A 15,530-nucleotide genomic window follows, 5' to 3' on the forward strand; every position below is an offset into this window, starting at 1 on the left:
AAACCTAGGAAATCACACACACAAACTTAAAAGAACCTTTTAATAAGGTTGCAAAATCAAGCACTCAGAAGTTAGGCCACGTCAGAATTATGGCTGTCTACACCTTACAAAATGGGAAATGCCAGAGTTAAGGCACAGAGATAAAAGTTAGGAAATGCCAGATTTAAGATTGAGTGCTTGACTTTGCAACCTTATTGTTCTTTTAACATGGGGCTGGAGGGTGTGCGCACAGCTGTGCATGTGTATTTATATTCTTTGGGATATTCATAGGGAAGGATCATTTTTGTTACAAAATGGATTACATAAAAAGGAATGGTTATTTTGTAACAACGCAGAGACAGTTTCAGTTGTAGAACCTCTCATCCCTTTTGCACCTCTTTTTAAGATGGCTTTTATTTGTAGCATTTACAGTATATTAAGAGCTAAATAGTTACACCTTGATTAAACAATAAGGTGGTGATCTGATCACTGTCTACAGGTATCTGAAGTGTGTGAATACCCAGACTAATGGATGACGAGCAGGAAAAGTTTCCAATCAATCAATGAGATCTATTAGTGTGCGGAACAGTCTCCCAAGGAAAGTAGTGGAAGCCCCATTACTTCAGTCATTTAAAACTGCAGTTGACAAAAAACAAGTAGGAGTTTGCTGTAAATAACAATCTTGAACTAGGAGGAGATGAGACAGTGAATCAGATGTGACCAAACAGGTCTTTTCATCTCAGATTTCATAGGAATTGTCATAATGGACCAGACCAGTGCTACAACTAATCTAGTAACCTGTGTCTGTCAGTGGCCACTTCCAGACACTTCAGAGGAAGGTACAAAAATCTAATCAGTGGACAATTTGGAATAACCTGCCTGTAAAGGAAGTTTCTTCCTAATCTCTCTCAAACAGTTTGGCTCATTCCCCAAAACAATAGGCTTTATAGTTGTTACTCTTTTAATCAATATTTTAACCAACCCCCCCGCCCCCAAAAATTAAGTAGCTAAAAGACAGTTACCTTTTCCGTAACTGCTGTTCTTCGAGATGTGTTGCTCATGCCTATTTCACAATAGGTGCGCATGCTCGCCATGTGCACCGGTGCCGGAAGTTTTTCCCCTAGCAGTACCCGTGGGGGGGGGGGGGGGGTGCCCCAGCAACCCCTGGAGTGGCACCTCCATGGCACGGTATAAGGGGAGCTGTGCACTCCCACCACCGTCAGTTCCTTCTTGCCAGACAACTCCGACAGAGGGGAAGGAGGGCGGGATGTGGAATGGACATGAGCAACACATCTTGAAGAACACCAGTTACGAAAAAGGTAACTGTCTTTTCTTCTTCAAGTGATTACTCATGTGTATTCCACAGTAGGTGAGTCCAAGCTATATCTGTTGGAAGAGGGTAGGAGTTCACAAATTCTCGGGACGGAGTACAGCCCTGCCGAATCCGGTGTCACCCCGGTTTGGAAGATGATCGCATAGTGCAAGGTGAATATGTGAACCAAAGACCATGTGGCAACCCTACAAATGTCCTGGATGGGGACGTGGGCCAAGAAGGCAGCCGAAGAGGCTTGTGCTCGAGTCGAGTGCGCCGTCACAATCGGTGGCAGGGGGATAGCCGCCAGATCATACCAGATACAGATGCACGAAGTGACCCAGTTGGAGAGCTGCTGAGTGAAGACCGACCGACCCCTCATGTGCTCAGCCAAGGCGATGAACAGTTGAAGACTTTCTGAATGGCCTGGTCCGCTCGAGGTAGAAAACCAGAGCCCATCGCACATCAAGCGTGTGGAGATGGCGCTCCTCACTGGATGCGTGGAGCTTGGGGCAGAGGACCGGTAGAAAAATGTCCTGACCCACATGATAGGTGGAGACCACCTTCGGGAGGAACGCAGGGTGCAGGTGGAGCTGGACCTTGCCCTTAGGGAAAACCATGTATGAGGGCTCGGAGGTCAGGGCCCTGAGCTCCGAGACCCACCTGGCCGACGTGACTGCAACCAGGCCACCTTCCACGAGAGGTGGGACCAGTGGCTCAACCAGGGGCCACGTGAGACAGGACAACACCAGGTTTAGATCCCACTGCGGGACCAGGAGGCCGAGCATACGGGAAGAGACGGTCCAACCCCTTGAGGAACCGGCCAGTCATAGCATGGGAGAATACCGTGTGACCCTACACCAGAGGACGAAAGGCGGATATGGCCGCCAGGTACACCTTGACTAAGGAGAGCGCCAGGCCCTGGGCTCTAAGGTGGAGAAGGTAGTCCAGGATAAGCTGGATTGGGACGGCCACTGGAGAAACACCCCCTCATTCGCCCATCTGGAGAACTGGGACCACTTTGCCAAGCAGGCGCGGCACATGGAGGGCCAGCTGCTTTCTAGGAGGATGCGTTGAACCCCTTCTGAGCACGTCCTTTCCTCCCTACCTAACCATTGAGAAGCCACGCTGTGAGGGGGAGAGCCATTAGGTTGGGGTGGAGGAGGCGGCCCCGGTCCTGGGAGAGCAGGTCCGGGTGGAACAGCAACGGCCAAGCAACCGCCAAGTCCGTGAGGGTCCCGCACCAATGTTGCCTGGGCCATGCCGGGGTACTCAGAAGGTCCCAGGCCTTGTCCATCTTTATTTTTTTCAGGACCTTGCCGATCAGTGGGAAAGGCACAGAGAAGGCACATTGACCAGGACAGGTGGGAGGCATCAGAGATAGGACCCCGTCCCAGTCCCCCACTGGAACAGAACCGGGGACAGCGCTGGTTCTGTCGAGTCGCGAACAGGTCCACCTGGGGAGTTCCCCACACTTGAAAAAGCCTGTGAGTCACTTCCGGGTGGACAGACCACTCATGCTGAGAGGAGAAGTCCCTGCTCAAGTGATCCGCCCGTGTGTTCCAGGCACCCGGTAGATGGAAGGCCTGTAGGCAGATGTTGTGGGCCGTACAGAAATCCCACAGCCTGAGAGCTTTGAGGCAGAGGACTGGGCCCCGCCTTACCTGCTGATATAGAACATCAAGGCTGTGTTGACCGTGAGGACCCTGACCACTCTGCCCTCCAGGTGCGAGTGGAAGGCCACGCATGCCAGCCGTACCGCCCTGAGCTCCTTGACATTTACATGCAGGGTCAGATCCTGAGCCGACCACAGACCTTGGGCCTGAATGTTCCCCACTTGGGCTCCCCAACAAAGGTCTGACGCATGAGACACCAGTTCCAGCAACAGGGCCCTGTCCCTGAACGGGACCCCTTGGAGCATGTTGCTTGGGGCGGACCACCGTAGGGAGAGGATCACCAAGTCAGGTACAGTGAGGACTTTGTCCATCCTGTCCCTGGCCTGGAAGAACTCCGAGGCCAAACAGAGCTGGAGGGGCCTCATCCCGAGTCTGGCGTGACAGACCACGTATGTGCACGCCAACACATGACCCAAGAGCTGGAGGCAGGCTCTGGCTGTTGTCACCGGGAACCTTGTGACCGTGTCGATGAGCCCCTTCAGGGTCTCAAACCCGTCCAGTGGGAGGGAGACTCTGGCTGATGAGGCATCCAGAAGCGCCCCAATAAACTCTACGCATTGAACTGGGACTAACGTGGACTCGGTGTTGTTTACCAACAGGCCCAAAGCAGTGCACATGGACAGGAGGAGCGTCACGTGATCCTTCACCTGCAACCGGGAGCTGCCCTTGACCAGCCAATCGTCCAGATAGGGAAAGATCTGGACACACACACACGCCCCATCGCCTTTGGTAGGCTGCCACCACCGACATACATTTTGTAAATACGCTGGGGGCAGTGGACAGGCCAAATGGGAGGACCATAAATTGGTAGTGATTCTGCCCCACCACAAAACTGAGGAAGCATCTGTGCCCCTCGAATATATGAATGTGGAAGTACGCATCCTGCAGATCGAGGGCAGTGTACCAGTCCCCGGGATCCAGGGAGGGGATGATGGAGGCCAGGGAGACCTGCGGAACTTGAGCTTCACTATGTACTGGTTCAGACCTCGCAGGTCCAGGATGGGCCTGAGTTCCTCATTTGGCCTTCGGGATAAGGAAATAGAGGGAGTAGTACCCCTTGCCTTTGAACTCCCTGGGCACCACTTCCACCGCTCCTAGGCCCAGGAGCTGCCTCACCTCTTGCTCGACCAGAGCTTCGTGCAAGGGGTTCCCCAGGAGGGACGGGAGTGGGGGATGGTTGGGCAGGGAGGAAGTAAATTGAAGGGTGTAGCCCTGGAAATTGGTATTGAGGACCCATCTATCAGAGGTCAGCTGTGACCACGCTGGGAGGAAAGCATACAACCGACTGGAGAAGGGAAGCTTTATTGAGGGTGGATCCCTGATGAGACCTGGCAGGGCACCCCCGAGTGTCCCCTCAAAATCACCTCTTCCCCGCCTGCTTGCCCTTGGAGGGCCCAAGTTGGGTGGCAGGCCGAGACTGCTTCTGAGGGCGCCTCTTGTAGTTCCGCGACTTCTTATATGTGGCCTCGTATTTCGGGTGAGTGGCCTGAGCGGGAGTCTGCTGCGGCTTGAATTTAGATTTAGCCAGAGCCAGAACATAGAGACCCAGGGTCTGGAGGGTCATGTGGGAGTCTTTCATCCCATGCAGCCTTGTATCCATTTGTTCCGCAAACAGAGCTTTGCCGTCAAACGGGAGATCCTGCATGGAGGTCTCCACCAGCGCTTTGAACTCCTTCCTATTGCGCTCCTGGAGAGAGTCCTCGAACTTGGGCAGGGAGCCCTACAGATTGAACTCATACCTGTCCAGGAGAGCCTGGTGGTTTGCCACTAGTAACTGAAAGCTCGAGGACAAATAATTTTTTCTTCCAGAAGAGTCCAGCCTCTGTGAATCTTTATTTTTCAGAGTAGGGGCTGTCTGGCTCTGCCGTTCCCTGTGGTTGATGGACTCGACCACCAGAGAGTTGGGCGTCGGGTGGGTGTATAAGTACTCGTGTCCCTTGGCGGGTATAAAGTACTTGCATTCCGCCCTCTTGGAGATGGGGGCCAATGAGGCCGGTGTTTGCCAAAGGGCATTTGAAATTTTTCCCACCCCTTCATGGAGAGGCAAGGCTACCCTGCCCGATGCCGAAGAGGACAGCACATTAAACACAGAGTCCAAGGGCTCCTCCACCTCCTCTGCCTGGAGGTGGAGGCTTGATGCTACCCTTTTTAAGAGTTCTTGAATCACAGAATCATAGAGTATCAGGGTTGGAAGGGACCTCAGGAGGTCATCTAGTCCAACTCCCTGCTCAAAGCAGGACCAATCCCCAACTAAATCATCCCAGCCAGGGCTTTGTCAAGCCTGACCTTAAAAATATCTAAGGAAGGAGATTCCACCACCTCCCTAGGTAACGCATTCCAGTGTTTCACCACGCTCCTAGTGAAAAAGTTTTTCCTAATATCCAACCTAAACCTCCCCCACTGCAACTTGAGACCATTACTCCTCGTTCTGTCATCTGCTACCACTGAGAACAGTCTAGAGCCATCCTCTTTGGAACCCCCTTTCAGGTAGTTGAAAGCACCTATCAAATCCCCCCTCATTCTTCTCTTATGCAGACTAAACAATCCCAGTTCCTTCAGCCTCTCCTCATAAGTCATGTGTTCCAGTCCCCTAATCATTTTGGTTGCCCTCCGCTGGACTCTTTCCAATTTTTCCACATCCTTCTTGTAGTGTGGGGCCCAAAACTGGACACAATACTCCAGATGAGGCCTCACCAATGTCGAAGAGAGGGGAACCATCACCTCCCTCGATCTGCTGGCAATGCCCCTACCTATACATCCCAAAATGCCATTGGCCTTCTTGGCAACAAGGGCACACTGACTCATATCCAGCTTCTCGTCCACTGTCACCCCTAGGTCCCCTTTTCTGCAGAACTGCTGCCGAGCCATTCGGTCCCTAGTCTGTAGCGGTGCATGGGATTCTTCCGCCCTAAATGCGGGACTCTGCACTTGTCCTTGTTGAACCTCATCAGATTTCTTTTGGCCCAATCCTCCAATTTGTCTAGGTCCCTCTGTATCCTATCCCTACCTGCCACTGTATCTACCACTCCTCCTAGTTTAGTATCATCCGCAAATTTGCTGAGAGTGCAATCCACACCATCCTCCAGATCATTTATGAAGATATTGAACAAAACCGGCCCCAGGACCGACCATTGGGGCACTCCACTTGATACCGGCTGCCAACTAGACATGGAGCCATTGATCGCTACCCACTGAGCCCGACAATCTAGCCCTAAAGTCCTCCTGTGGGATGGAGGTGGGCGGGGCCGTAATTGCCTTATCCAGGAAGGGCGAGGAGGCTGGTGCAGTACTCTGGGTGTCCGCCGGCACCGGAAGGTCCACCACCTGATCGGTCTCCGGGTATGGTGCAGAGGACTGACTCCTTCCTCGGAGGTCTGGAGAGGGAGACCAGTGGTGCTTCTGAGGCTCCGGCCACTGAGCAAGCCCCCACTGGGGGCTGCATCTGAGGCCACAGTGCCCACTGGTACCATTGGGCTGGCCACGGGTCCCAGTGCCACTGCACCTGCTGCGGCTCCAGCGGGGCCGGTTGTTCAGCCTCGCTGGCCTGGCCCAGCTCATTGATGGACGACTACGAATGGAGGCTGGGCTGACGTACGACCTGCCGCTGTCCCCGGACCTGGAAGAGCGGCAGTGCTGGAAGTGACGCCGACCACGGGACTGCGATCCCAATGTGGAGGACTGGGACCGTCAGTAATGCCTGCTCTGCGATCAACTCAGACAGGTGGATCCGCGACTGCGAGACGACGGCAATCAACACCCGGCTGCGGAGGCGATGCCTTGGCAGGGTCTTGGAGCGGGATTCCAAGCAGGAACAGCGTCGATGACCATGCTGTGACTGGCTGCGATAACCCCTCCGAGACGAGGGCCTATAGCGACATCTGCCTCAGTCCCGTCGGTATTCGCTCCTTGAGGTGGAGCAGTGCCGAGAGTCTCGGTCGGGTGGAACCCAACCAGACAGCCTGGTGTGAGTCGAGCGCAATCCACGTGGACTTTGCCCTGAACGGTCGCTGGGTGGTGAACAGTGTCGGGAACGTTTCCTCGACCGAGACCGGTACCGAGCCGGGGGCGACTGCGGAGATCCCAGCGGTGGCTTGCCTCTGGAGTGTGGAGTCAACATCGGCGGTGCTCCTGGTACCGGCATGGACATAACGTCCTGGGCCACCCGCAGGGCCTCCAGCGTGGAGAGCATCCGGACATCCTGGGAGGCCTGCTCTGAACGTGCCGGGCTACTCCGCTCGACTTGAGTCGGAGGCCTAGAGGCCGATGGGGATTGAGGACTGCCCAACATGGGTCTAGCCTCTGTCCTGGGTTTACTTTGGTGCTGCTGCAAAGAAGGTGTCTTTTTAGCCTTCTTGATGTGCCCTGTGGATGGGGAGCAATGCTGACTGTTCGATGGTGCTGGAGGGTCGCCACACACCAACACTGCGGTGCCTGGTGTTGACTCGGAGCGGGGCGCTGGAGTCAGCACCGACTCCATCAGAATATCCCGGAACCTAATGTCCCTTTCTCTCTTGGTCCGAGGCTTAATAGACTTGCAAATTTTGCAACGATTGCTGATATTGGCTTCTCCCAAACAGCAGAGACAGTCCACATGCGGGTCACTCCTTGGCACAGATTGCCTATGAGTGTCACACGACTTAAAACCCAGGGCGCAGGGCATGCCCCAGCCTGGGCACTCTAACTAAACAGCTAACTAACTACAGGTACTAACACTGAACCAACAAGCAGTTCTGGGGATGAGCTACAGCAAAGCTGGAGGAGAGTAGTTCCAACGCACCTTCTCTGGCAGCAAGAAGGAACTGAGGTTGGGGGGAGTGTGCAGCTCCCCTTATACCGTGCCATGGAGGCACCATTCCAGGGGTCGCTGGGGCGCTCCCCCCTATGGGTACTGCTAGGGGAAAAACTTCCGGCACCAGTGCACGTGGCGAGCACACACACACATTGTGGAATACATGTGAGCAATCACTCGAAGAAGAACTGAAAATTCTGGACCAAATTCTGCATTAGGCCTCTTCCACCAACTTCAGTGGAAGTTGTGTATGTATGTTTAATGGAAGAATTTGAATTGTTTGCATTTAAATGTATGTTACACACTTTCTAAAACATGTTTTTGAGTGTGGAAAATATCAGTCTGTGGTTCTGAGCAACACGTGTGCAGTTAAAAACTATGGTGATATAATGCTTGAAAAGTTAGAGAATATTTTTATTTTAAATGTCAAAAGGACAGAAATTTGAGAAGTACAAGGAAACTAGAGCTTAATTCCTACTTTTGCTTAGTGCATGATGAGAGGATTAGAATTGTTAAGATTATGACAAATGGTTAAAGCTTAGTTACAATCATAAATATATGAAGTCAGCTTCTATTGATGAAAGTGAGTGTTAACATTTTCTGAGCCAAGATTCAACAAAGCTAATATAAATGAGCCACTAGTTATTACTTTGCTTATTTATGTTGTTAGATTATTATCCAAGAGGGATTTAATGACACACAGTCCCATAATAAATTCACCAAGATGCCTCTTAATTTTATATCTGTTGAAAACACATAATGGAGACAGCTGATGTTTACGAATGGTCTCTGTTCAATAAGAGTTCTGCAATCTAAATGTACTGTAAGGGGTAACAGTACGTGTCTTTCTTCATTTAAACAGTTGCTTCAGCTGTTTGGCCTGTGATCACTTTATAACTATCCCATTTTCACTAACAGTCTAAATACCATTAACATTTGCTGTGGTAATGAAAATTGGCAATTGCACACAAGCAAGTTTATCATATTTTCTACTTACATAAAGTACATAATTAACTGGTAACTACTTTTGTTTTGCTTAGAGAATAGAAACCAAAACAGGTTCTACAAGGAAAGATGGACATTTCCTTAAAGACAGATAGAATGTTAAATTGGAGTTAAAATTGGGATTATTCCCAGTCCAGGCAACTAGACACACCCAAAATGGGGTTCCCTGTGCCTCACCCTTCCTTAGGCTAGTAGTAGCGGAGACCACCTACATCAGCTATTCTGGGCTGGCAAGGCGGCCTCCACCACCTGTCCCGTGGCCAGGCTGAGGCCTTGCCTCTCCTCAAGCCACCACTACCTGTCTGCAGACAAACTGGGATCTGTCTCAGAAAGGGAAGGGACTGAGCAAAGGACTCTGTGTGGTGGGAGCCTTGCAAAGCCATGATAACGTGGTGATAATGAGGGTCATTCCCATCTCAAGGTATGTCTACACTACACACTAAGCCTGAGCTCTGACTCAGGTTTGAGCCCACGCCCCCCTTTCATCCACACACAAAACAGTATGACTCAGGTCAGCAAGCAGTCAGGACCCTGGTCCTAGGACCCTGTTGGGGGGGGGGAGGTGGTCACAGTCTGAGTCCCGTGTCCTAGCTCTGTCATTTTGTAGTGTGGATACAAGTCAAGCCACATACCTGAGTCACAAGGACTGCATAGTGAAGTACGGACGCATTAACACAGCTGAGACACCCAGATCCAGCAACTGTAAACCCAGATTTACAATGCAGTGCAGACATTCAAGCATGGGCTTGGAAACAAAAAGTCCAATACACTGGCTGACACAGACACAGGCTTAGTGTGCAGTGTAGATATACCTTCAGTGTCCTCTGCTAGATTGGTGTTGTCAAGGTCCCAGAGAAGTGGATTTCAGAGCCCATGAAGATGACTGGGGCAGCTCACACCTCTCTGAGCTAGTGTGTCATGCTTTCTGCAAATGCTGACAGGTGACACTGCATTGATTACACTCAGGGTCACGTATTCAAGCTTTCCTTTGCAACCAAGAGAACTAGATACATTTTTTTTTTTAAATGAAAGCTGATTTTCTGGTTGCTCAGCTTTGCACCCTTACATGGATGCTGAGTACACACAGCTCCCATTTCATTCAACTGAAGTCTGAAAAATCAGGCTCAGGGTGTCTCAAGTTGGGCATCCAAAAAAAACAAAGGGCCCAAAAATCATACACCCCTTTTGAAAATGTGGGTATAAGTGACTTACCCACAGTTACACAGTGATCAGAAGCACAGCTGGGAACAGAATACTCTTGATTTCCATCTCCTGCTCTCACCGCTAGACCACACGTTTAGCTTTAGTTTTTATCCTAATGAAATTAAAGTTTTAGTTGCAGCTGCTTAAATAAAACAAGGTGCTGTGACAAAATGTGAACGTTGCCTGCATTGCATGTTTCCTTTTGCCAGGTCCTCTTTATTGCTCAGCACCAAGTGACTCAGATAGGCTTACTTCTTAAAACTTTTCTGAAATTTTATACCATAGAACATTTTAAAAAGACAAAATGCTGCACAGATGAGAGGTGATGCATTGCTATACATAATTTCAGGAGAAATAAATAAGGCTATGCTCACCCTACCAGTACCAAGTAATTCAAATGATTTCAACGACCTCTTATAGCCATCTTTCACTCAGATTAGAAGATACTTACTGGAATTCTGTCACTTAAGCATGAACAGAAGCACAATGCAGAAAGCAGCAAAACCAGCAAGTTCAGTTTAGAGGCAATGGACAGGAGTCCAATGCAATGAGACATTGTAGTCAGTCTAGAATTCAAACAAAAAAAACAATTATATGTTAATACACATTCTTCACAGTTTTCAACATTACTATTCCACATTCTGCAGTTGAGTATTATATTTATTAGACACACAAGGTGGGGGAGGCAATATCTTTTACTGGACCAACTTCTATTGGCAAGAGAGACATGCTTTCAAGCTACATAGACTTGGACCTGAAGAAGAGCTCTGGTAGCAAATTTAGGGCCTCTCTTTGGGCCTTTTCACATCCCAGCTATGTTTTTGTTAACATGAGGTAACCAATATTCTACCCCTCCACGTGAAGGTGCACCTTTCTGTGAAGTATCATGATATAATCTGCAAGCAAAATCCCACAGCCCTTACTCTGGCAAAATGTCCACAGAGGTCAACAAGAGTTTTGCCTGAATTAGCACTGCAGATTTGGTCTTTCTATTTCCTGTGGCAACTCCAAAGAAGTGACTGAGGAGCTCAAGTGGAGTTCAAGACTGAGGCATTTCAACCACAAGGTAGGGTATGGGAACAAGGCTTTCCTTGGTCATCACCACTGTCTCAAAACAAGAGACTGAAAACCTTTGGTGCCAGTTCAGCTGTGTCAATGGGGAAGGTACAGATTCCTGCTGAAACCCATAACCCAGCCCTAACATGAATAATAATAAATAAAACAGCATTAAGTCAGTTTTTCAGAAGGAGGGCAAAGAAGATGCTGTTCCTTAGCCAGTGCTTCAGTTTCTGAACTAGGCCACTGTAATATGCGATACATAAGGCTACGATTTAGTCATGGAAGTCATGGAATCTATTACTTCCAGCGACCTCTATGACTTCAGCCTGCAGTGGTTGGGAGCTGCAGGGTCCCCCGCCACCCATGGGGGCGGGGCGCTGTGGGGTACCCCTGCTGCCTCTGGCGGCCCCCAGAACTCCCAGCCGTCAAGGGAACCCCCGAGCTCCTGGCCACTGGGGAGGAACCACCAAGCTCCCGGCCGCTGCAGGTTCCCGGAGCTGCGGGTGGTAGGGGTACCCTGCAGCCTCCAGCTGCTGCAGGCAGCTCCTAGCCCCTGTGCAGCTGCCCACTTCAGGCGGTGTGGGGACCCACAGATCCCCATGTTGTCATGGATATCGTTAATAAACATCACGGACAGGTCACAGCTTCCGTTAATTTTTCTTTTTTGCCCATGACCTGTCCGTGACTTTTACTAAAAGTATCTGTGACAAAATCTTAGCCATAGAGATTCACTATGACCAATTGCACTGGTTTCTCATCTGGGCCACAGAGTACAGCACTATTGTGGCCTAATTCCTAAATTTCTCAGGAGACACTGTTGTGTGATTTCAGCCAATGCCATCTGCTTCTAAGGGCTTGTCTACACTACCCGCCAGATCGGCAGGCAGCAATCGATCGATTTATCGCATCCAGTCTAGACACGATAAGTTGACCCCTGAGAGCTCTCCTGTCGACTCCTGTACTCCAGCTCCGCAAGAGGCGCAGGCGGAGTTGACGGGAGAGCGGCAGCAGTGGGCTCACCGCGGTGAAGACACCACAGTAAGTTGATCTAAGTATGTCAACTTCATCTACATTAGTCATGCAGCTGAAGTTGCATAACTTAGATCGATCCCCCCCTAGTGTAGACTAGGGCTCAGAGGAATGGGCTGAAAGATACAAATGCTGACCAAAAACCACATGTAATTTTTCCCGTCCCACAATTCTTAACAGCAATTGCTGTTCACCATACAGGAAACAGATTTTTGTTCTGTTATAGAAGTGAAGACACAAGTGAACATAGAAAAATTAATTTATCCCCAAAACAAAAACGGAAAATCTGATAAGAAGTAAGAAGTTCTCCAAAGCAGTGACAGAGAACTTACAGCTCACTAAAAATAAAACTCAAATGTACTGATAAGACCGGTGACAAATCACAATACAGCTCTCTAAAGGCTACAAGATTGTGCCTGCCTGGAATGCTGCATGCCCCAAAACATTTAACATCTTGTGTAGTTTACAGTTAAGCAGGAAGAGTTAGATGTTAAATGTAAGGTGATATGTTCATAGAGAGAAGCATCCATATCTTGCCACCTTGTTACAGGACAGAAACATTCAGATGTAGTAAGACATTTTCAGACTACATTTTAAAAGCATAAAAAGTGTATTTGCGTGTGTGTGTGTGCAAAACAAAACAAACTTTTCCCCTGTCCACAAATATGACTTTGAGACTTCATAAGCTTGCTGCATTTTTAAAACGTTTTAGCTGTTAAATTTGCTTTGTTTTTTATATCTTGTAGCAGCTGAAAATGGAAAGATGGGGATCTATATATGGTTCCAAACAGATGACAGGATTTGTAATAATAAACTTGTTGTTTTCCAATATAAAAAATTAAGGAAATTTGCACAGGTGTAATTACCAATGTAAATTCCCCTAACATAGAAAGGGCCTTTGTTTTAAATTATCCTCTACCTTTTCTCATAAAAAATTAGGTGCTAAAGAGGCTAGAGACACCCAGACTCAGAAATACTTTTGTTCCCAAGAAGCAAGTGCTCATGTCATAGCATGCAATGTTTTCAGTGGTGTGGCTCATTACCGGCTGAGAATTTCCACTACAAGAAAGTTCTGTTCAAGAGCTTCTGAAAACCTCATCTGTATTGGTGGCTACAGTAACAGTGCTTCCATTATGCTCTCTATCAGCAGAGACATTTTACTGATGTTACTAGTTGTGCATCAGTAACTGCTGCACAGCTCCGTGAGTGCAGCCAGTAGAGGCCTAGTGACACAATTCAAAAGAATTCAACAACAGGAACATATTTCATGAATTCTTACTGCGGCTGGGTACGCACCATTCTTTTGTGTTTTAACTCTCAACGTGCAGTGTGTATTATGTACTTCCAATAACTCTATAAGAAACATTATCTGAATTTTGATCAGCCATGCCATAGGAGCACATACCACCGTGCCCTTGTCTTGTGCTTGACTTCTCTTGTGCCCTTGTCATAGACTTAAAGGCCAGAAGGGACCATTGTGATCATATAATCTGACCTCCTGCACATTGCAGCCCACAGAACCTCACCCACCCACTCCTATAATAGACCCATAACCTCTGGCTGAGTTACTGAAGTCCTCAAAACATGATTTAAATACTTCAGATTACAGAGAATCCACCATTTACACTAGTTTAGTGCAAGTGACCCATGCCCCATGCTGCAGAGGAAGGTGAAAAACTCCCAGGGTCTCTGCCAATCTGACCCAGGGGGAAATTTCTTCCTGACCCCAATTATGGCAATCAGCTAGACCCTGAGCACGTGAGCAAGACCCACCAGCCAGACACCTCTACTCTATGTTGCAGCCAACAGAAATAACAGAAAGTATAATAGTCCTATCCCTGTTCTCAGCTAAAGATCAAGGAAGTAATACTGAGATTATAGCAGCCTTGCAAAATTGTTAGGAAAGCTTACCAGCCCAAGCACAAAATCTATCCCACTGCCCTTCACCAAAATGGCTGGTCATAATTAAAATACTAATGATATTTTACTTACTCATCAGCAAGACTCACTCTTGTCAGGTAGAACTTTGCAAGGCTGCATTATAGAACGATAAAACTTTTAGTGAAATTTGAACATGGATCTTGATTGCCTCATGCAAGCTGCTGAAGCACCTCAACTTGCACTGGCTTCAGTGGAATTTGAGAGCACTCAGACTCTGACAGGATGAGGGCCCTAATATGGTCGGGTTTTGGTTTTTTGTTTTTAGTTGTTTTTTTTAAGGTTTTAAAAGATGAATGCCTAATATGGATACTACTCAGAATGTTACAGGTCACCTATTGTCAACGTGAGATACTAGTTTCAATGTAGCTATGATGATCAAAATCAAATATGGTATCATCTTAATGGGGAGTCTCTTTCCGGTCATTCCAGACAAACAAATTTGACATTCTAGAAAGTTTTTACTATCTTTAACTATTATGAACCTATGATATGACCGACAAACATAAAGCTAAACTAATTCAGGAAAACATGGAAGTGATGCCTCCTCACCAAAGCATTCTTTGCATCTGAAAAAGACATGTTTACTTGGGGTGGGGGGAAGGAAGCCATCCAAAGGAATACTCTAAAAAGATTACCGTATAGGTAAAGCACGTGCGTTTTGTTGAAATAATCAACTGCTTAAGATCCCAGATCAATAACAATATTGCAATGCAAAATTTAAAACATTTTCAATAAATGTTTTAAAAAAACTACTTGAAAATGATTCATGTTATTTTTATACCATAGCACCCAAAAGGCAAACAATCAGGATCAGGCTCCTAATGTGTTCGGTGGTATATAATCACACAGGAAGATTCTAAGAAAATGTATCTGTGCTGTCCTGAAAATTTCTGCTTAGTGCAATAAAGTCCACAGATCTATTACAAACAGTAGGTACTTTACCCTGCTTGCAATTTGGGGGCAGAACCATACCTGTCAGTCACTGGCAGCAAGGGAACACCCTAGCTACCCGAAGTTCCCTCCAGCTGAGAATTTCCACAGCCAAGATAATTCCATTCTACTTTCCTAAATTACAGAATGTGTTAACTATGCTTTGAAGAAAAAGCATAGCAATTTCTCCTAATGCAGAACCTGGGACTAATCTCCCCTAACATCCCCAGAGTCAGGTTTAATTTGTTAATTTCCATCTCTGTTCTGGATGATACATTTATACTCAGGGTGGGCCCAATCTGTGAACATTACTACTTGAAGGACATTTCAGGATAAGCACAGATACATTTTCCTGTTCATCATCATGATAAGGTCCACAGATCTGTTACAATGGTATTTTCACAGCAATGGGCCTCCAGGATAGAAAGCAGGATCTCCCTTTAAACACGGACATAGAATCATAGGACTGGAAGGGACTTCGAGAGGTCATCTAGTCCAGTCCCCTGCACTCATGGCAGGACTAAGTATCTAGACTATCCCTGACAGGTGTTTGTCTAACCTGTTCTTAAAAATCTCTAATGGAGAGTCCACAACCTCCTTAGCCAAT

The 15,530-nt window shown here is 48.1% G+C and overlaps 1 protein-coding gene across 14 annotated transcripts in view; it reads right to left on the minus strand.

Moving 5' to 3' along the window:
- SIL1 (SIL1 nucleotide exchange factor) overlaps positions 1–15,530 on the minus strand; it is a 214,487-nt gene that overhangs the window by 149,011 nt on the left and 49,946 nt on the right. For 13 of the 14 annotated variants that reach the window (XM_007059174.4, XM_037906286.2, XM_037906284.2 and 10 more), the window contains one exon: positions 10,416–10,530. In XM_007059174.4, coding sequence (XP_007059236.2) covers positions 10,416–10,530 — 115 coding nt within the window. Of the gene's footprint in view, positions 1–10,415; positions 10,531–14,578; positions 14,693–15,530 lie in introns of those variants that run through there. The other variant, XM_043552724.1, reaches the window with a different exon arrangement.

Source organism: Chelonia mydas, chromosome 8, assembly GCF_015237465.2.
Source record: "Chelonia mydas isolate rCheMyd1 chromosome 8, rCheMyd1.pri.v2, whole genome shotgun sequence".
In the NCBI taxonomy this organism is placed as follows: Eukaryota; Metazoa; Chordata; order Testudines; family Cheloniidae; genus Chelonia; species Chelonia mydas.